Genomic DNA, 21,930 nt, shown 5'->3' on the forward strand with positions numbered 1-21,930 from the left:
CTACTACTGTATATGCAATACACTAACAAACATGTTGGCATGATTTTATAGTCTGACTGCTATTACAGAGCCTACTAACAATACAAGGTGGCAGGGAGGTGCAGAAGTCAAACCTGTCAACTCACCACCTAGGGGCCCTGTTGTGTGGTGTTTTCATGTTCTCCTTCTGCCTGAGTGGGCTCTCTCCAGGTGCTGCTCCCACAGTCCAAAGACATGCATGTTAGTTTAAATGGCAAATTCTAAATTCACTGCAGGTGTGAATGTGAGTGCGAATGGTTATTTGTCACTGTGTTAGCCCTGCGAATGAGACTGGTGACCTCTCCGGGGTGTACCCTAACTTTCACCCTGTAACAGCTGGGATCAGCCCCAGCACCCTCAAGACCTTGCAAGTGGCAGAAAGTAGATGGATAAAGTTACAATGATATTTGTTATTAACTTACTAACTGTAATTTGATATCATGTTCATACAAAGGTAAAAACTGAATCTCACTCAGCTTGAGTTCTGCATGAAGATTTGGATCCGTGTCTCTGAGGTACTTTGATATATTTGAGGTTTTTACTTATTGGCTGCGTGACTGAAATGTAAATTATCTCGATGTATGACTCGTCTCACTCGCTGTACCTGCACTTACTCCCCAATCTCTCCAATCCGTGTGGTACCTATGGTAACATCTGCACCCACAGTACAATAGAAAAACACTATCATCAAGCTTTTATTGACTTGGCACTTTTGCCATCTATATTGTGAAACACCAATTACTTCAACACATTTAAATTGCACTGAAATCAAATTTTCACCAATATTAGTCACACTGAGTAAAAATAAATGCTGTAAGCAGCACAAAATTTCCAGACCTACAATTTCTCCTTCCATAAATGATGTCTGTTAGCTCAGTTTCCTGTTGTAATGATCCAATTTCATTTTTATTATGTTTCGAGTATTATTATTCTTATTTTTTTTATTAATTTTTTTGTCGATTTCTAACCAAAAATCAACCAAAAGTTAATGGCGAATATGTTTTTTTTTAAATATTGAAGAAAAATGCCTTCTAAATTTCCAAGTACTGCAGTTTACTTTAATATCATGATACTGCATCCGTAATAGGAAAAAGTTTTATTGATGTTGCACAAATCAGTTATTGTTTAACTTTGTTAAAACTAAAAATGATAGAGATGGGCGGCATAGCGGATCAGTGGATAGCACCGTTGCCTCACAGCAAGACGGTCCAGTCTTGGGCCTTTCTGTTTCCATGTTCTGCATGGGTTCTCTCCAGGCATTCCAGCTTCCTCCCACACTCCAAAAACATGCATGGGATTAGGTTAATAAGTGATACTAAATTGGCTGTAGGTGTGAACCTGAGATGAATAGTTGGCTGTTTATATATGCTAGCCCTGAGACAGACTGGCGACCTGTCGAGAGTGTATCCTGCCTCTCCACCCTGGTTAGGTTCCAGCGCCTTGCGACACTGAAATAGATAATCGTTAGAAAATGCATGGATGCATGGATGACAAAAGACTAGACCTCAGAATTCGCTCTTAGAGAATGAAAATCTCTGCCAATCAGAGGGAATTAATCAACGATTGGCTCTTACTTCTGCCAGAACTTTGAAAGTAGCACAGTAATGCAGTGTTTACATTTAATATGATCCCTGTATAAACTGGTTATAGAAGAATTACAAGAATATCAGGTTAAGATGTTTGACGGTAATGACCATTTGAACTGCATCCTCTTTGGACGGTACCTCAAGTGTCTTGTGTCTTGCCTCACGTGTATACATTAGGCAACCAGTCATCTTCGCCCCCTGTGTCAGTGACTAAATGCTGGGTGGGATGTCAGAGGGCTCTTCACTTTGATGATGATTCACTGTGGCATGGTGCCTTTGATCCTCTCCCCAGCTTTGTGAATAAAGAATACACTTTGATTGACGCTGCGCACATTATGGCCGTTTGAGAGTTGGCAGAGGAGAAAAAGACATGTCTGTCATGTTGAAAAGCCCCTTGTCTCTGCTGCTAAGGGCCAAGTTGGAGGAAAAACACTTTTGAGCTGCTTTCAACATCTAACCCTGTACAATGCCTATTATTGTAGCCTATCCTGCACAGCAGCTATCTATCCTTTGTCATGTGCAGCATGTTTGATTCAATAGTGTTTGATCAACACCCACGGCTATTTAAAAGCAGAGACAGCCCAAATACAGATTGAGTTAGTTACAGTTATGGGCTGAAATGAACCTTCAGTGCTTATCACACACACACAATGTGACATGGCAAAGTAGAATAAGGATCAGCCTTAATCAACCATAATGGGTGATAAAATGAGCTTAGCTACTGCTACAAATCACAGCCTTCTTCTTAGTTTCAGATCCTTCTCAGTATTCTAACCCAGTGCAACCTTATAAGCAATCACAAGCATATTATACAGGGATAACAAGAAAACAAGAGAATAGCGATATAAGAGCAGCTAGTAACGTACAAACCTAGTGTATTGTGTTTTGACTAATTGATGTCTCTGCTTTGAATTGCACAAAATAGATGGAAAAGGACTAAACCTGCCAAAAATGACAACAGAAAGCAAAATAAATGTGTTCACAATTTGAATTCACCACCACAGCAATTCATTAGGAATAATAGAAATACACTGTAAATAATGTATTGCACAAGAGCTTAAGTCTCTGGTGATTATAGAACATTGTGTCACACTGAGTCTTCAGCACAACTGGGGAACTCAAGCAGTCAGCTTTGAATGCAGCTGGGTTTGTTATTGGTCCCAGTAGGGAACGTGAGACACGTTTTAACATGTATTCAGGGATCTGGGGATTTAATACCTTTCCGTGTTATAATCAGCGCAGGATATATTCGATCAGTGTGTGGTTACCGAACATTGTGAAGCTGTGAAATACGGGATAAAGGTGTGACCTAGAGATTGCAATCCTTTCAGCAGCCTTTCAGGCAAGAAAAGATGGAGTTTTCTGAGAGCTTTCGTGCGTTTGCACGTGCTCACTCACATACACAGTGCATGTGTGTTAAGTTACTGTGTGTGTGCACAAGCATTTGTTCAGCTGAGCTGTGCTGAGCTGTACCCTGTGTACTGAGAAAATTCAAAGCAATCTGCTATCTCTCCTCAACCTAGCCAAGCGCTGACTGTAACACAAAGGACAGCGCAGAACACCTGCTGAGATGATGGAGATGGCTTGCAGCCAAGACAGCATATGGGTTTCATTCTGGTCCTAATGAAGACAACCTGACATAAATATCGGACAAAACGGCCCACTCTCGAGACCTGCGCTGTCCCACTGCAACGTTGCTGACATTGACGTAAACATTTGATCATCCTTGAGGTTTTGAGGCAGGAGGAAGCATGGAGAGACAACGAAATTGGCAGTGTAATGCGATATGTTTAATGCATAACAATACAGTTTCCAAAAGCATAAACAGCTCAGTGTTCTTTGAAACCTACAGGTAAGGGAGAACGCCATCCACTGTTGCAGGATGAAATGTTTTTGCTGCTGTAAACAAGTGCAAGCCCACAACCTTTACTGAGTGTATGAAGTGTCAGAACACCTCAGTGTTAAAAGAGAAGCTTCTCGGAGCTTGAAAGACTTTACTTTTCTCAAGCTCTGAATCTGTGTCAAAAAAAAAGACAAACATCAATCCAGCAGGAACAAGGGTAATTAAGCGAAGTCAGAGCTTGAAAATGTTCTGTTTTCAGGCTCATTTTCAAAAGCAGCACCTGCACACTGCACCATTTAAAACGAGTATAGGGTTTTGAATTGATTTTTTCTTTTGTTTTGTTTTTTTCCACATGGTAGAGAGTGAAAGAATCCTGTGCCAAAGTGCTGTTCTTGCAGCTGCACTGCCCTGTTCTTTGGCTTAAACTGACCTCCTTCACTGATTTTTAGGACAAACAGAACAGCAAAGCAAACATGTCACTTGATACCCCAACCTCTGGTCCTGTTGTGATCAGTGTGGACGTCTGCAGCCAGTCAGAGAGGCTAACTGTTAAAATAACTGCCTGACAAGGAAGCTCTGGCTGTTTAGAGAGATAATGGCCTGGACCACAGACACAATAATAGCCTCCCTCTGTGAAGAAATGTTGTCCTGCCAGTTCACAGCCCCCCGTGGTGCCTATTTATAGTAAACCATAATTAATACGCAGTATAATTGAAGCTTCTGAGTAGAGCTGAAACATACAGACTCCTATAAATAGAGGCCCCCTGCGCCAAAGGGAGGGGAAGAAAAAGTCATGCAGAGATGTGAAATCGCAGCTGTCAAATCTCATATCAGTGGACATTTCTTTTCTTTTTTTTTCTAATTCAGCGTTAACTAATCTTCAGCCTTGAGAAATACATTATAAATTCTGAACGGAATATGCTAAGCAGAGCAGTGCGCTTCTGACATCACTTCACGCAGACAAAGAGATTTTTTCACAGTCTGTGGCAGATGGGATTAATAATAATCTAATATTGTCAAAGTTCATCAACTTCCTGCTTCGTAGGGCGCACCAGCAACAACGAATCACAGCGATGACATCTTGGGATCCATGTTTCGCAGCTCAAGTCGTAATTCCTCCAAGGTTCAAACCATCCAATTTGGCACTCTCATATTATCACTCTGGCCGTAATCCGTTCATTAGCGAAACAATCTCAAAGTCTTTTTTTGATAATTAATGGCATTTAAATGATGATTCGATGTACGGTATATGTGGAAGCAGTCTTCCTTATAGCATGTTAATGATCCACAGCATTCTGCTAATCAGTCAATTAATCACCATCTTATGAATTTAATCTCTTACGTACCCCCTGTTCTACATAATGGGTTTTAAACATTCAAATCCATGCTTGGATTACAAATGAGGCGCACTCTGGTACCGTGCACTTAAACTGGGCTTCCACTGGCAGTCCTTGATTTGACATGTTATTAGATAACATGTTGTTTTTGTATTCTTCAACGAAATGGGGGTATAACCCAGTGCACCCTTTTAAATTCTTGCAGGGGTGCCATTAAAGCTGCATTTTTCTGTATGTGCTTTTAGGGTGTACACGGTGCAGTTCATGTTTTCTAAGGGGGGTATTTTCTGATGAAAAACAACCTCTCCGCAATCTTTGGATCTCATTCAAAAAGCTCAAAAGCCCATTTTTGCTTTAGTGATTTCACACAGCGGGTGTGAAAACAAGCTCATGTTTATTTATGTCATACTTAAATCTCTCATATCAAGAGCACAGTTAGTCAAACTAGGAGTAAAGTCCCAGTTTCTAAATTACAATAGTAAAGTCCACAGTGGTGGATCACTTTTAATGCATGTCTCGATTGGCTTTTTGCAAAGAAGGCAATCAATATCACTAAAAGGCTTGCCATTGTTTTGCTAAAGTGGTCAGAAAGTGGCTTGGGCAGGAAATTTAGGCTTTGACTTTCCATTTTTGTTAGAAACACAGTTGACATATTTGAGGTTGGAGTATTTCTTGTTTTAGTGCTTTTCCAACTTTGGTACTACTTTCAAAGGCAAACTTTTATTTAAAAAAAGACAGTTTAAGAGTGGCTGTTGAAAGCACTGCTTTTACTAACTATTTTATATCATGTAGGCTGTGTGGAGGGCAAAGGCAGTACCCAAATGCAGGACTCAGAATAACATAACCAAAACAAAGAAAATCAAACCTTCAGCTCAACAAGGACCACATACTGCAAGCGAGGACACAACCAGGAGGGACAACATAACAAAGAGGAAAGGAAGACTTAGAGAATATATACATACTAGGTAATTAGAGAAATGGGAAAACAAACACTGAGACTAAGACATACGAATTTGACAGAACTAAACAGGGGCATGACTGGAGAGACAGAGACATAAACGAACAGGGAGACTTTTCACAGGAGACGCTGAGGACAAGACACAGAGACAAAACTAGGGCACGAAAAGAAATTAACATAATCAAATATGAAACCGTCAACTAGAAATATAAATAACAAAACTCTGAGGTACTAGGAGAGTGCATCATAGACAGAAGGTCATGGGACTCAAACATAAACCGTAAAGACCTATGATAGAACATATAATACAACGATAATTAAAAATGAGAAAGACCTAGAAAAAACTCAAACTCAAAACACTTGCTCAATAACCCAGGGACCATGACATTTTCATAATGATTTACTAATGCATTATACACTCAAGTTGCTCTTTGTGTTAACGAGCAGTTGAACAACCCACTACCACCTCTTAAACTGCTCATAAACCCAAACATCAGGTGGCTGTGGGAGAGCGAGTCATCTACTAATTGCAAGGTTTGTGGGTCAGTCCTCTGACTCCTCCAGTCTACATGCCCAAGTATCCTTGGCCAAGATGCTGAACCCCAAGTTCCTCCTGATTTGTTCATCAGAGTGTGACTATTGTAGATAGAAAGCACTTGGAGAAAAAGTGGCTGTATGAGTGTGTGTGAATGAGACATGTTGTATGGAAGCACTTTGAGTGCTTAAGTAGAGTAGGAAAGTCCTATTTACCATTTACATCTAATCAGTCAGCTCAGTACTTTAAGGATGTAGTACTGCTTTAGATGAGTTGCTAAAGTTCAGAGCATTAGATGATTTATGTGACTTCAAACGTGGCATGGGTGTTGGTGCCAGACTGGCTGCTGTTGTAATGCAATTTTCCTGCCTCCGCATTCACCAAATCTCAATCCAAAGGCATACCTTAGGGATTTGGTGGGATGGGAAATTCACATCATGTGCAGCTTACAAATGAGCAGCATTTGTGTGATACTATCATGTCAATATGGAGCAAAATCTGCGAGGAATTGTTCTGGCACTTTATTGAATGAATGTCAGAAGAATTAAGATGGTACTGAAGGCTTGAAGTGTGTAGTACCAAAGAATATATATGACTCAACAACTTTTAGGTGTCCAGATTTGGGAGAATACTAAACAAACCAGACAAAACCTACTCATCAATAACATAGTAAAGTATATAACTGAAGACCTAATGACTGAGAACATGAGAATTCATCAGTTCACGTATTACTTCTTTATAACAAAAGAAAAGAAAAACAATCAATATCGCCTGGTACAATTTTTTTCATTTCTATGATATTTTTTATTATATTGACATTTGTTGAAAATTTAATGATGCAAAGTAAAATCACACCAGTTGTGTTTTCTGTTTTCCTGACAATAACAGGATATTTTCCACACTGCAGAAATTTTGAGTTAGACTTGCGTTAGCCAAACAACTTTTGTTTGTACGAGCAGCACACATTGAATGTTGCAGTCGTGTCTTGATTTGAAGCATACTTGGGCTGACAGAAACACTAATGTGATTTATGTGCGTTCTGCCTGAAGGATCCGGTGACAGGAGTAGGCAGAAATGAACAGAACAGAACGACAGATAAACGCTAGTTCCCGCTCAATGTGAAACTCGACAAACTCAAACTGATTGAGACGTTTCTGCTCAATTAGCACATTTCACTTTCTTTTCTCAAACCTCGATTTTTCCTTTTTTTCTCTTTTCTCCACGCTAATATTTAGACTTGCTGAGTTATTTATGGATGAGGTCAGTGCAGAAGGTAAGCTCCTGCTGGCTAGTTAAGTGCCTGGCATCTGTTTTTTTTTTTTTTTTTAATTTATTTATTAATTTTTTATTTATTTATTTTTCACAGATGCCCACACAGCCTTCCCAAACCGAACCTGTCACACGCTCCGACACACACATCAGCTCAAATATTAAACAGGTCAAAACAGAAACACCTTGAAACATCATTCAGCAAAAAAACAGAGTGTGAAGAGTAATTGTAACTGGAGCTTAAACTGAAGGTAAAATTAAACATGGACAGGGTTATTATTATCAGTATCATTCATGATGCACTGTTGACAAAGAGCACGCATGAATGATAGCTGAAATCTGTGTCGCTTTCTGTTCTGCAGTCACTGAAACAAAAGTCACCGTAGCCGCTAAAAAAATCCTGCTGCATACATGCTGCAGTCGCACTTTCCTCGTTTCCTTGAAACTGCACCGAACTGACTCAATATATGTGCAGGAAATGAACTCTTTGCCGTCGCTTATCCCATTTACCCTTGCCTAGGAAGAAAATGCAGTGCCAAGCAATGTTTTTAAAAAAGAAATAAATGAATGAAAAAAAAAAGAAAGAAAGAGGCGTAGAGCAGTTAGCTACTGTGTGTGACTTTAAAATTGGCTTCTATAAGTTTCTGTAATAAATCCTCTATTAATTTAGCTCTCAGAATTAAACTACAGGGTATTATGGCCCCAAATATGCTGAATATATTAACATTTCCACGGAAGCATATTAAGTCGTGCAACCAGATGTCATGTGACATATCACAGACAATAGAGAGGAAATAACATCCTGAAGCAGTTTTACATGTGCAATATGCTCTGTCCCATCAATAGTGAAACGGGCTATATTTGAGCCAAGCTGACACATTACTTGGCTCCTCATATGTGGAAGGCCGTTGGCAATGAAACTGTGTTATATGGCCCAGTAGTGCTGACAGGTTTCTTTCTCCTTCTCCTTCTCCTCTACCCCCCATCCCCTCTTTATTTCTTCCTCCTTTAGGCTTTGGAGAGGCCGGCACGTGGCAAGAAGAGGAGGGGGTAGGATGGATCTTCAGCCCGGTGTAAGAGCCTCCCCCCGGGGAAGCCGGCGTCAGACGCAAGACCTCACGGGCCGTTGACCTGCTGTCTCCGTGATTTATGGCGGCTGGGGGCCTCTGGCCACTGCAGACTCCTCTCCTCTCTCTCCTCCACTTCCCTTCACGCACACTGCAGGACCGCAAGGAGCCACACACACTGCACCACCGTCCACAGGAGCATTCAAAAAGGGATTCCTCGCACATGCCAAGCTGCACCACAAGCGTGCATATATCCACTGCATACAAAAATAAACACCCCCATAAACATTCCTACACTGCGGCACCGTGCCCCGCCATCCAGTCACATGTCCATTAGACAAAGCCTGCTCTCAGAGTCGGCTCCATTTGACGGCGTGTGGATTACGATCAGTTATGGTGTGTCAGCTGTGGAGCCCTTGGTGTAGCCACTGCTCAGGGGCAGAGCTGGATCAATGGAAGTGCGCTGAGTAACGAGGCGGTGTCCCTGTTTTCGCGTGGTCTGGGAGCAATCAGCAGTTAGCGTCGTACCCCACACAGAGCTCTGCTTCTACGCTGCAATAATCATCGTCCTCTATGGACTATTAGTGCAGTGACTTATTTTATTATGAAATAAACTGTAGCAGGACATCTGCTCCTGTGCACACAACATCTGTCAGAGCACCTTAAATGCCATTTTTCCCCCTCCAGCCTTAAAGGTTTGGAGTGTCCAGACTACTTTATTTTTATTTTCACAAGCTGTGGCCTGACAGTGAGAGCCAAGAGGTGCCCTCGCCATGGTGTTGCCACCCCCAGACAAACGCCACGTTTGCCTGACCACCATCGTCATCATGACCAGCATGGCCTTCATGGATGCCTACCTGGTGGAGCAGAACCAGGGTCCCAGGAAAATCGGTGTGTGCATAATAGTGCTAGTCGGGGATGTGTGCTTTCTCATAGTGCTACGATATGTGGCAGTTTGGGTCGGTGCTGAGGTGCGCACCGCCCGACGAGGATACGCCATGATCCTGTGGTTTCTGTACATCTTTGTGCTGGAGATCAAACTCTACTTTGTCTTCCAGAATTGCAAGGCTGACAGGAAAAGTCTGGAGACAGTAGCACGGAAAGCATTGACGTTACTATTATCCGTGTGTGTGCCTGGGTTATACTTAGTTTTAGTGGCTCTGGATAGCATGGAATATGTGAGAACTTTCCGGAAGAAGGAGGACATGAGGAGTCGTCTCTTCTGGGTGGCTCTGGATCTTCTGGACCTGCTGGATATCCAAGCTAACCTGTGGGAGCCCCAGCGGACAGGCCTGCCCATCTGGGCTGAGGGCCTGATGTTCTTCTACTGCTACATCCTGCTGCTTATTCTGCCCTGTGTGTCGCTCAGTGAAATCAGCATGCAGGGGGAGCACATGTCACCCCAGAAAATGATGCTATACCCAGTCCTAAGCCTGGTCACCATAAACGTGGTCACTATCCTCATACGTGGTGTAAACATGGTGTTGTTTCAGGACAGTCGGGTCTCCACAATCTTCGTCGGGAAGAACGTGGTGGCCATCGCGACCAAGGCCTCAACCTTCCTGGAGTATCGCAGACAGGTGAAAGAGTTCCCCCACCCACAGAATGCAATGGCACTAGAGCTGCAGCAGAACTCAGTCAGCCACACACAGCCACTGCCCAACGCCACCAGTTTGCCACACGAACCCTCACCGGCGCAGGATGTCATCGACACATGACCGCCAGCGCTAGACTCAACAACAGTACAAAATAAGTGAAAGCTCTAGGAGTGGAGGACAGAGAATAGAGAAATCAGCTGCATGACAGGATGATATTCTGCTCTTGTCAAGCCCACACGAACTGCTGTGAAACCATAAAAGAGATTTCTAGCATCACCTGCCTGTCAGAATATACTGTAAACCTACACTTGACTGAGTGCAGCGAGCAGACTTTTCAAGTCAAAACAAAAGTTTTTATCGTGCTGTTGTGTTTTTAATTGTCTCAAATGTTTTAAAAGTTCAAACTTTATTTAGAGACAATCTCCACACTGCTCTGACCAGTGACATTAAGTCGTGTAAAATGGACAGCTGGTTCCCCTTCAGTGAGTATCTTGCATTTTTTTTAAAGGTCACTTTTATGACAGCGCATCTGTGGCATTTCCTTTGAATTCCAGCACCAAAGGACATACCACTCAGCGTGAAGCACTGATGGAAAAGAGGAGCAGAGAGTGACAAGGGTCATTCGTGAGAGGCTATCTGTTCTGGCTATCTGTGCTAGAGCAAGGTTGATGGCTTCTATGTTTGGGTCTGCTGAGGAAGGTTCTCTGTGGGAAATGCTACAGACCAAAAGTCTGATCAAAGCACCGGTGCAAATCACTATACCATCCACTGCAGGCATCCCAGAGTGCGTTAAAGTGAAACGACATGTGTTTGTGTGCATGCGTGCACGCAAGAGTGTGTATGTCTGAAGGGCTTGCGTGTTGACCACGGGAGGTTTAGCCTATTTCAAGTTGTTTTGGAGCAGATGAAAGTGTTTGATGGGTGTGACGAACTGCAAATGAAACAAAAATATGTAGATGTCAGAAGCGAAATAAGACGATGGGGGAAAGATACTCCATGTTTCCTGTACTGTACATTCCTTTAAAACTATCTCAAGCCTTGAGAATCCCAAGTATGCCTCACAAGAGAATTGACAAACATAAAGAAATAAAATAACACAGAAAAAAGACATTTCAGATGTTATTCAGTTCATTATTATTATTATTATTATTATTATTATTATTATGTACATTCTTTACATGTTGGAGGTCAATGATGTTTTAATAAAAGTAGAAATTAATAATAACAAGATGGTGGTTTCTTTTTTCGGTGCTGACTATAATTAAATAAATATAGTTTTTTTTTATTCAGTTAAAGATTATTTGGTGCTTGTGTTATATTTTGAGAGCAACAGCTTCCTACCATCAACATATTTTTCACAAAACAATCCACACAGCACATGAATATTTAGACTGCGCAGCCTTTTTCTGGGATCTTGGAGCATTTTGTCCCTAAGGCTACCAATTTTGGGGGAATGCAATCAATGAATTTATTCTCAAAATGTGATAATAATGTATGAACCTTTTGTCGGTTTCGCTCTTTTCCTCCCAGTTCTCATTATCACCTTCCAGCTTTTTTTTTTGTTTGTTTTGTTCTATTACCAGTTATCACCTCTGTATTGACCGGGTATCAGTTATCAAACAAAACTTTTTTCAGCCAATGAGAAGCCTTCGTGTCTCCATAGAGACTTGCATCAAAGGATCTGGGTGTTTCAGAAGAAGGTGGAGAGGTCAGCCACATGAGGAGATTCATTTTTTACCGTCATCAGGTCATCTAACTTCTGTTAACTGCTGATCTCAGCTCAAAGGGACACACTCTCAGACGCTGAGTGGCCCAACTCAATTAACGATAACTGTCATCCGCAGAGTCGCAAAGAAACTGAATGGCGTTTTCTTTTTACAGTTTTCAGAAAAAAGGTGAGAGGCTGCGTAAAATGTTAATGAAAAGGAATACATGGTTTTGCAAAGTACTTAAACTTGATGGCAACATGTTGAAAATGTTGAACTAAGAAATCTTACTGCTCTCTGATTTTTTTATGCCAGTAAAAAAGTCAGTGCAAGGACATGTTTGCCACTGTGTTGCATCACCTCTTCTGCTAACAACACTCTGGTAAGCGTCTGGGAACTGAGGAAACCAATTGCTATAGTTTTTAAAAGCAAAATGGTTTCCCATTCTTGCTTGATGTCGAATTTCAGCCGCTTCTTTTGTCATATTGTTTTATTTCATGATGCATAATAGATTTTTTTAATTTAAAAAAACATACTTATTCCATACCCGGTTCTCAAATTGTCCTTTGCACAGGTAGTACTATTTTAATAAAGCTAAATCAGATTGAAATAACTGCAAAGACCAAGATAAATATTTGTATTGGTGGTATTTAAGCTTAATTACAGCATAATTCAAAAATGGCATTGGCTAAAATTCCAATTTGAAATTACTATTTGCTAGCAAGGACACACTCCACAAATATGAATGAAAAACAGTTATTGATAATGAAGCAACAAGGTCAAAGGCTGCGATTTGGGCAAAGCCTCACTGAGGATTGACGGGACCTTTGAGAGAAGGTAGAGAAAAAAGCAGGGAAGGTGCGGCACAGAAACAGGAACACAGAGGTGTTTTGCACAAGCAGCAATTACAGGCGTGTGAAATTCAGATAAATTATCTGTGGAAAGATGTAATTTGCTTTGCCTGTTGCGTTACTACAAATCCCTTGCAAAGCAGTGGTAATAATTCTAAAACTCAGGTACAATTGTGCTTGCTTTGCAAATTGGTACAAGTTGTGCTGCATGTGCTTGCATACTGACTAGGGCCTTGTTTTAGCAAAATATACAAAATACGCAAAAAGGCAGTTTTCCAACTACTGTATGAAAAAAAAAGCTATTTGCAGAAATGCTTAATTACTTTCCGATTTCCTGTGTTGTTACTTTGGATTCATTACTTAATACAGAACGCAGGGTCCGTATGTGACTTACGGTATTAGTTGCAAACTGACAGTCTCTTCTCATGGATTCTCCTCTGTAGAAACATATTGATTGTTCTTGCTGGTAGAGTATGAAATATTTCTGAGACGTGGAGCACGTCCACTTCATTCTGGTTGAATGTTTTCTGTTCAGCTCCTGTCTTACTAGAAGTCTGCATTATTAAGGCTGACAAATAAATGTTAACTTTGACATGGTGCAGTATTGCTGTTATTGGCAAGCCATTTCTTAATCTAATGGATCAGGTGACCCTGAAGCATCTCTTGGTTTTGGTGCTACTGGTTCAGTCTGCTGGGGGACCTCCCGTCATGCATTGAGCAGTTCTCCTTCACTCTCCATGTATTTATGTGCCACTGTTGCATATCAGTAACTTTGTGATTCCTGTCTTGTAGTTTGTACTGTTTGTTCTGTTATGCACATCTTTGCTTTTTTTCTCTGCCCCTCACACAGCAAATTGTTGTGGAAAATTGCTACCCTCCATGGGCCCGAATGTGCTGAAAGATACTTCCTGTTAAGAGAGATTTTTCTCAGCAGTTTAGACAAGTGTTTACTTGAATTCCTTTTTCAGCATTTTAGGGTGTTTATGTAAAAATAGATTAACTACATCTCCCACTGTTTGAGAAATATACTATATACTAGACCTGCTAGTGTGTTTAGACTAAATTATTTATAATCATAAAAAGCAATCATTTGTAGCATATTTAATCAATCCATTATGAAATTATTATGAATTTTGTGGAGGGAGGAGGCTTGTCATCCATAAGTCAGTGTGCTCCTAATGCCAGTGCCAAGCCAAGATAAATGGGGAAAATGGGAAGGGTTGCAAATGCCCAGGAAAGGCATTCGGTATCAAATCTTTGCCAAATAAAATATGTAGATCATCGACAATGAGATTTCTATACTGGATCGGTTGAAGCCTGGGTTAACAAGATTGCCACCAGTGCTGCTGATCAGCAGGGTGTCAACGGAAGCTGTGCTATTGTTAGGCAAAGACAAAGGAGGAGAGGGGGAAAGCATGCTCGGATGGAGAGAGAGAGAGTAGGATGTCATGAAGGAGGGCATGCAAGAGGGTTGGTGTGACCAAAATGGATTAAAGGTTGGGGTGAGACAGAGGCAGATGATCCTCTGTGCCGACCCCAAAGACAGCAGCCTGAAAGAAAATTACACTGAAATATGTCATTTCTCATATTTTTACAATCAAAGCGTCAAACATCACTTCCTAACAGAGACGAGCCAGCTAACTCTTTTTTTTAGATAGATGTGGTAGTAGAGCGGCGCTAAAAACTACTACAAAAGTTTACACTCAACAACTGGCCATTTCAACAAAATGAACCCACTCTGGAAACTTCCTTCACATGGCGTCAATTAGTTTGTAGTCTCAGTAATAGCTCAGTCGACCCAACAAATCGAGGCAGTCAGCCACATATTACAAGCTCAGCCGCAAAACCACTGGAATTATTTCCGGAGAGCACAAACTACAGCAGCAGCAGATTTTCAGGCATGTTTTGCAGTAAAAGCTTAACTTTACTTCAAACCTAAATACACCCACCTCCAAAACATTTGTGGAGGTTGCACTTAAAGAAGGCTGACAACATCAATTTTACTGTGGCGTAATGTGGAGGATAAGTTCAGTTTTTGGCGTCTAAGAATTTAACTTTAATCCTCGAGCCTTCTGGAGCTGAAGAAAGCACGAATCGTAGGGAGGTTGATGATTGTCATCGTTTATATTTTGTTCCAGTCACAGCAGTCTATAGTCCTTGCACTGTAGGGTGTGCAAATTATTGCATTTTTAATGGGAGCTAGTCTTAGTTAAACTATCCTGCTTAGGAAGCATCTATCGCAGCTTAAAGACATACTGTACTTATCTTCTGTTTCCCACTGCAATGAGGGATCATTTTCACATTTTAACATAATATTTTGCGAGGCACCAGCATGCTATTACACATGCTAGGTGAATCTGTCTTGCGCAAACAGTTTGCAGTAAAATATCACCTTACACTGTTTACTGACAATCACCTGTCACATAGCGGAAGAAATATAACTCCCCCCAAATCAATAATCCTTCAAAATCGTGTCACCTTACACTCTTTAATGTCATATCCAGCTTCCCATATTCACAGCATGCTTGTTAGCAGGGACAGCGGTTAATCGAGGTTTGACACCGCTCAACATAAATAAGGGGATTTCAAACATCTAATTACACACCTCATGTACTGCAAAATTAATTATTGCATGTAAACAGACCATTACTCTAAGTGTTGGAATGACACTGCTGTTATTTTCTTCAATTTGAACAGACTTCTAGATGCCTTGTTGGCTTTCTGATGCAACTCACGAAATGAAATCTCCACTCGTGTTTTTTACACGGTAGAGTCAGAAGAATGAAACCGAGAACGAAATCCTACATTTAATTAAAAACATCCTCCTGAATATGAAGCTACAGAACCATTCCACGGTAGTAGAACTTTTATATGTATGTCCAAATCTTTTTTCTTTCTTATTGTTAGACTTACAGCATAACAGCATAATACCGCTATTGTTTGAATAAATCTTGTCAGCGCAAGTGGTTGGGGTGGGGGGAAGTAAATGGCAAACTTGGGAATAGAATAAATTACCTGTGCCTGCCTCTGCAACAGATCACCTTTCCGAGACCCTCTGAGCGAGAGACTCATCTATAAATCACCAAGACTGCACATCAGGAATGCAATTGTGCTCTCTTCATATGTAATAAGTTGGTAAAAGTGCCTTTTCTCTCTCTGCATCTGATTTACTGTGTATCCACGACTTCCTGCAGCACTTAGTCTCAGCTAATTTAAATCAGAACCAATAAGATGAGCGTGGCATTACCGGTACTGCAGAATTTCTCTGAACCACCTTTGTATTTGCTGACTTGAAGGAATTTCTTCTCCGGTGGCTCTCTCGGTGTTTTACTTGTTAGTAAATGTCTCTGTTCTCATTCCATAGTCACTTCTGTGGCTACACAACGCTGCTGCTACACACCCCATTGTGCACAGTAATCTGTATGTAAATCACTCACTGACTCCACCATATAACTGCACTGTATTTATTGCCCACTGGACAACAAACAGTGACCTTCAGTCTTGCAGAATCATGCTAAAAGTTTTGCAAGTATTTGTTTAATACTTAACATTTGCTTAATTCACAATAGAACATAAAAAACATCAGATTTTAAAACTTGGAAATTTTGCTATTTCATGAAACATTTTAGCTCATTTTGAAGTATTTTGAAGTCATTTGGTAGTAACTTGTCTCAAAATAGCCAGGATAGGGGCCTGGCTGAACCAGACCTTAACTAAATGAAAACATGACAAAATAAGCATGAAATACAACAATGTTCCTCTTTCTTCTGGTCCATCAGCTGGTCTCCTCATTTTTCAGATGTTTCGGTCTGTTGGTAAAAGAAGAGGGGATGCCACACACTAAAATATGGACCTATCCCAACTTTTTTAAGACATGCTGCTGCCATCAAAGTCGAAATTGGCGTTTTTTTTCTATCAGTTAAGTTTTACATTTGATGTGTTTTCCATGTTCTGTTGTGAATAAAATATGGGTCTGTCCCTGCATTTCTCAAATTGGGGTTTGTATGTGCCTCGGATATTCATCTTTCTACCAGAGGCCAGTTTGAACACTTTGTTGAAGTCATCTAATAAACTGGCAATTAAACTAGATTGCAAGTCAACATATTCATTCAATGATTTGTATTGCCTTTAATGGAAACGTTTGACAAGAAAATGATTGGATATGTTTTTCATTCTATGGCTTTACATAATTTTTATACCTTCTAATCCTTTTTTTTTTTTGACAAAGTAAATATTACCGTATTACCAGAAACTCTAATGTTGACTTACAAATTCATGAAATTTGATCTGCTTTCATAGGCCAACAGCAGCCAGTGTTTAAATAAAGGTTAGATAATTGTTTGTTTAACTACATGCAGCCAAAGTCCACTCAAACGGGATTGGTCAATAAAATTATGACTCCAAACATAAACCAGAAAAACAGCAAAAATATTGTCCTTTGCATACAGATTCTGCAAATGAATATCCAGATAACTGTTCATGGAAATGAGTCAGACTTAAATACGGATACAAACACGCAGGTTTCTAAATTTTACTGTTGAACATTTAAAGCCTAAACTGTGAAAATAGGATTTAACCATTTCCATAGTCACCCAATCTGTAAGCACATGCCCCTTCGTGTTAAACAGACACACGGCCCAGTGAAATTCTCACAAAAAGCCAGCACTTTGCTGCTACAGTAGCTGGTGAACACACTGGAGCATTTAGCAGCTAAAGAGCCAGATATTTCCCTCAGGAGTTCATGGAAACCAAAACAAAATTTCAAAGGAAGTGAATATTGGACTGCTTGACATTTGTAAAGTGGACAGAAATGCACTTGTAAATGAGCGCTAATGCTGATCAAGGCTGCTCTGTGTTGAAACATGTTTACTGTAGTAAGAGGTGAATATGCCAGTCACAATGTGAAAAAAAGATGTAAGAGGGAAAAAACACAGCAACTGCTACAAAGCAACACCTAATAATTACTTAATGCTAGTGTCCTTGTTCAAACAAATACAAATTAATTGCACTTAAATACACAAATAGAGGGAAAAAATGAAGAAATAGTTCTGATTTATTTGTTAATCACTTAACAAGCTGAACAAAACATAATTTACCAACAAAGGAGGCTGTACCCCATTGTGATACCCTGAATTATGGATGTGGTTTCTTCTGGGGGAAAAAAAAGAAAAGAAAGTGATGTATCTGAGTCAGCTTTCCTGTTTTTATTTAAAATTAGATTTGACTCTGGGTGTGAATCTATATTTCAGGCAACAAATGGAAAGCCTTGGACTCCTTCCAACACTAATGTGCTCTTTTAATGATTGATCTCTGCAGAACGGCCTAACAAAAGTCCTCAACACTCGGTGATCTATTACACATACTGATTCTAACCTTGATTAAAAGGGTTCAATGCTCACTCGCCACTAGTGGATGTTTCTAGGTGGTCTTATCAAAACTATCAGTCTTCATTGCAACATTGCTGGCGTCACCAAGGCTGGCTACTTAATATTCATACACAGATAGATAAGAAGGTATTGTGTTACCTTCATGAAGTGTACAGCGTGTGCAGAATGGATTAATCACTGAGTCACAATGCACAGGGGAATAGACTGTGGGAGCTGTCATAAACAGATAAGCATAAATGAAAGCTGAGCGTGCGCGGCGGTAGAAAGTCCTGCTGCTAGTTGTGAAAAGAGCTGACTGTCCTCTGAGTTTATGGCTTGATTTCTGTGCTTTCTTAAAAGTGACTTCATTATCAGCTGGATTGCTAAAAACAGCCAGTGACCGCAGGTTATGGCTCTCATAATGTCACTGCCTTTATCATTATTCAGTGTATTTTAATTTTATCTAGTTATAAAGTTTGCAGACGATTTTAAATACCAGGGAAAGGTCACATGGTTTTAGTAGAGTACCACAGCGATGTACCACTTAAGGGTTGTGAACTGTTAGCTTAAAAATGTTATATGCCTCCCCCCCAACAGAGACACAAGGGAGTCAAGGATTCAAAAAGACACTGTGAAGGAAACCATTACAGTCCAACTTGACACATCCCAGTAACTAAGAAAGGAATTCCTCTTAGAGGGAGGGATCTTTTTTTCCAGAATGCAGGTTATAATCGTGGAATATTTTCTTGGGTGGGGGTCTATGCAGAGACGCCCAGACCTCCTTCTCCCTGGCCACTTCCTCCAGCTATTCTGTCACTAAGGCATTCCCAAGCCAACTGAGAGATATAATCTTTCCAGCATGTTCTGATGCTACTCTGGGGCCTCCTCCTGATGGGACATGCCTGGAACACATCACCTAGAAGGCATCACGGAGGCATCCTGCTCCATCTCAACTGGAGTCAGAATCTTTTGTGGTAAATGTAATTGTCCCTGTGAAGTAGCCAGACTCGAACGTCAAGGAAGGTGGTAGGGAAACAGACTACGCAGACATTTCAGGTTTCCAGAGGCGAGCAATTTATTTACAGTAAACTTAATTTAATGTGTAACTTAACAAACCTCTGGTAACACAGCTCACCTCTACTCTCTCCTCTGAATCTGCCAGAGACTGGCTTTAAATAGGGCCATCAATTTCCCTTCAATTAGACCAGCCAGTACCACTCACTTGAACTGAGGGATCTAAAACGCTACACAGATGATTAAAAAGACACAAAACCTCTTCACACTTCTAATTGGCACATTTACACAACTGTAAATTAAGGCTGTATTAACGAAAAGAAAAAGATCCAATAAATCCCTTTAAACCTTGACACAAACAAAAGGAAGCATTTCTATGGACAAAGAACCCCCTCCACTTGGTTCGACCTGCTGATGTCATGTGTGACATCATTAGGACTTTAAAATGAGGAAATGCTAGGTGGGCGTTTCCCCACACCTGACCCTGAAGACTGAAAAGAAAGAACTAAGTAAGTATGAACAAATGACTTAATCTGTAACATAATAAAATATGAAGAAACATGTAACTGAGTATTTGCCTTAATTTGCAGAATGTTTGATTTGCCGGCAACAGAACGCTTACACAAACCCGGGATAGTGAGTGCAGCAATGTTACTGGACAAATAGCAAATCATAGCAAATAAACAGAAACAGAATAGTGTGTATAATGTGCACAGAAAAAAAAAAAAGGGTCAACACATATGGGACAAATGGAGAGCAATGTAACTGCTCATCCACTTTGTCACAGTCCCTACCAGACACAAACACCTATAGAGGGTTGTAATCTCTGTCAGCAGCAGCATAACCGCTAACCTCACCTGACACAGTAACGTGCAGAAAAGCTACAAATTAATGCCTAAAAATGCCGCAATTTAAGAGTCTGATGCTCACACCCAGACCGCCCATCTTCTCACTGATTTTAAACTGATAACCAATAGCAGTATTACTTTTTATGAGGTGGTATAATAATGTTCCATGACTCCAATAATTAAAAACAAAAAAAATTGGCTGATCTTCTCTACAAGGTAGTGTCCTTGAACACACCTGGCCTGGTTCCAGCACGCCTGCTGTTTTTACATCAGTCCCTGAAAAGTATTGTTCGGGCAACTTGCGTTTTAGCTTCTGTGATGTCTGCTGGAGGTCCTCCACTTATAATTAGAATTTTGTTTTTCTACATCGCAACAAGTCAAGTCTAGATCTAAAAATACCATCCAAGCTTTAAGCAACCCAGAACTGCACATGGAGATGGTTACGAAAGAGAAACAGTCCAAAGTGAAATCAGATTGTTGTTAATTTGGCATGTGCTGAGTTTCAGAATTCTATATTCACACTCCACAAACACTAATATTGAAAATAATATATATGCTAATTTAACACTGAAAAAAACTTTAGAGTATCTGAAATCTTATTTTCTTCTAGGTCTACATGTCACTATGTGGACAAGCTCAGGTCAGCCAGATGGAATTGTGATACACTCAGGAGCATGCAGTGATTGTCCAGTGAAGAACAGACATCAATTAAAATGTACCAAAGTGAAAATGGTGGGTTTTGGGGTTTTTTTGTTTTTCTTTTTTTGCAGTGACTATTGTCTCTGGAAGCAGGCTCGACTATGTTTCCATTTAAGTCAACTTCATGACATGTCAGCAAAACTACAGGATTTAAGAAGAGCTATCAAACTGTGTTTGTGTTAATATTTAGTTAGTATTAGCAATTAAACAAGCTTCTGTGGCTAAGGAGCAAGATGTGAAAACGGGTGTGGGTCACAATCAGCCAAGGTTTCAGGTGAACCTATTGTGAAACCTAGCCCCACCCTATCATGTGATTTACTGAGGTCAAATGGCCCAGGATGTGAGTGGGTGTGAAGTCGTCTGAGAAGGGATCTCAAAACTGAATTATAGATGGCATACAGTTAAAAGACAATCAGCTCAGAATCATAACATGGTATTTTTGGCTCTTTATCTGGATCTTGTTAAACAATTGAGAAAGAGTGGTTTGTTTGTTTTTTGTCTTTTTTTGGCAGGGTGAGGGCTGAGGGGGTGATGCGGTCACTGTCTCTGTTTGCCTTTTTGTACTATGTATGCCACTGGAAACTCATGGCAAACATGGAGACTACAAGTTTTTTTTTTTTTTTGTTTGTTTTTTTTTTTTAAAGCTAGTTTTTTCAAAGCTGTTTTTTGTCAAAATTGTTCACAACAATGTGTGCGGATTATGGAAACCAGTGTGTTTTTGCAAGAACAACAAACTCCCATATGCCTTCATTTAATGAGGCAGAGATGGTGTCTCAAAACTTCGCCAAAATAAAAATCTGCTTGGCTGTTAAATATGACTGGGTAAGTTACAAAAAAAAAGCTTCTTTCATAATTTGGGTGCACATAATTAATTAAACAGAAGTGTATGGTCAAGGTTCAAATGCTAATTTTAGTATAGGGGAGTACAAACCAAACCTGAGGCTGAAGAAGCAACGTGCACCCATAGACAGCCTAAAGATTGGACGTAGTCACCTCAACATCACTTAGTGGTTTTGGCCAAAGCCATGTTTTGTTGAAGCCAGGAGTGGCCTAATCTGCCTCTTATTGACATTATTAGCCAGAGTTTTCTTCAGTTCCCAAATTCAAACACTGCAGCATTACTGAGAGTTAAAATTGCCTCAAATTCTTTCATCTCCAGTAAATTGTTTAGTGTGGCTGCTCTAAGTGCTACAATACAGTTTAAGATACAAGCATTAATTAAAAAAGGCAAATTA

The 21,930-nt window shown here is 40.4% G+C and overlaps 1 protein-coding gene across 1 annotated transcript in view; it reads left to right on the forward strand.

Annotated features, from left to right (window-relative positions):
• tmem121ab (transmembrane protein 121Ab) overlaps window positions 1-11,443 on the forward strand; it is a 48,060-nt gene extending 36,617 nt beyond the window's left edge. Inside the window, exon 2 of the mRNA XM_084953967.1 lies at window positions 8,559-11,443. Within this exon, the coding sequence (XP_084810093.1) occupies window positions 9,387-10,331 (945 nt within the window). The 5' untranslated portion in view covers window positions 8,559-9,386 and the 3' untranslated portion in view covers window positions 10,332-11,443. The remainder of the gene's footprint in view (window positions 1-8,558) is intronic.
• The last annotated feature ends 10,487 nt before the right edge of the window (window positions 11,444-21,930 follow it).

Source organism: Perissodus microlepis, chromosome 15 (assembly GCF_051167445.1).
Source record: "Perissodus microlepis isolate ML-2025 ecotype Zambia chromosome 15, ASM5116744v1, whole genome shotgun sequence".
NCBI classification, from domain to species: Eukaryota; Metazoa; Chordata; class Actinopteri; order Cichliformes; family Cichlidae; genus Perissodus; species Perissodus microlepis.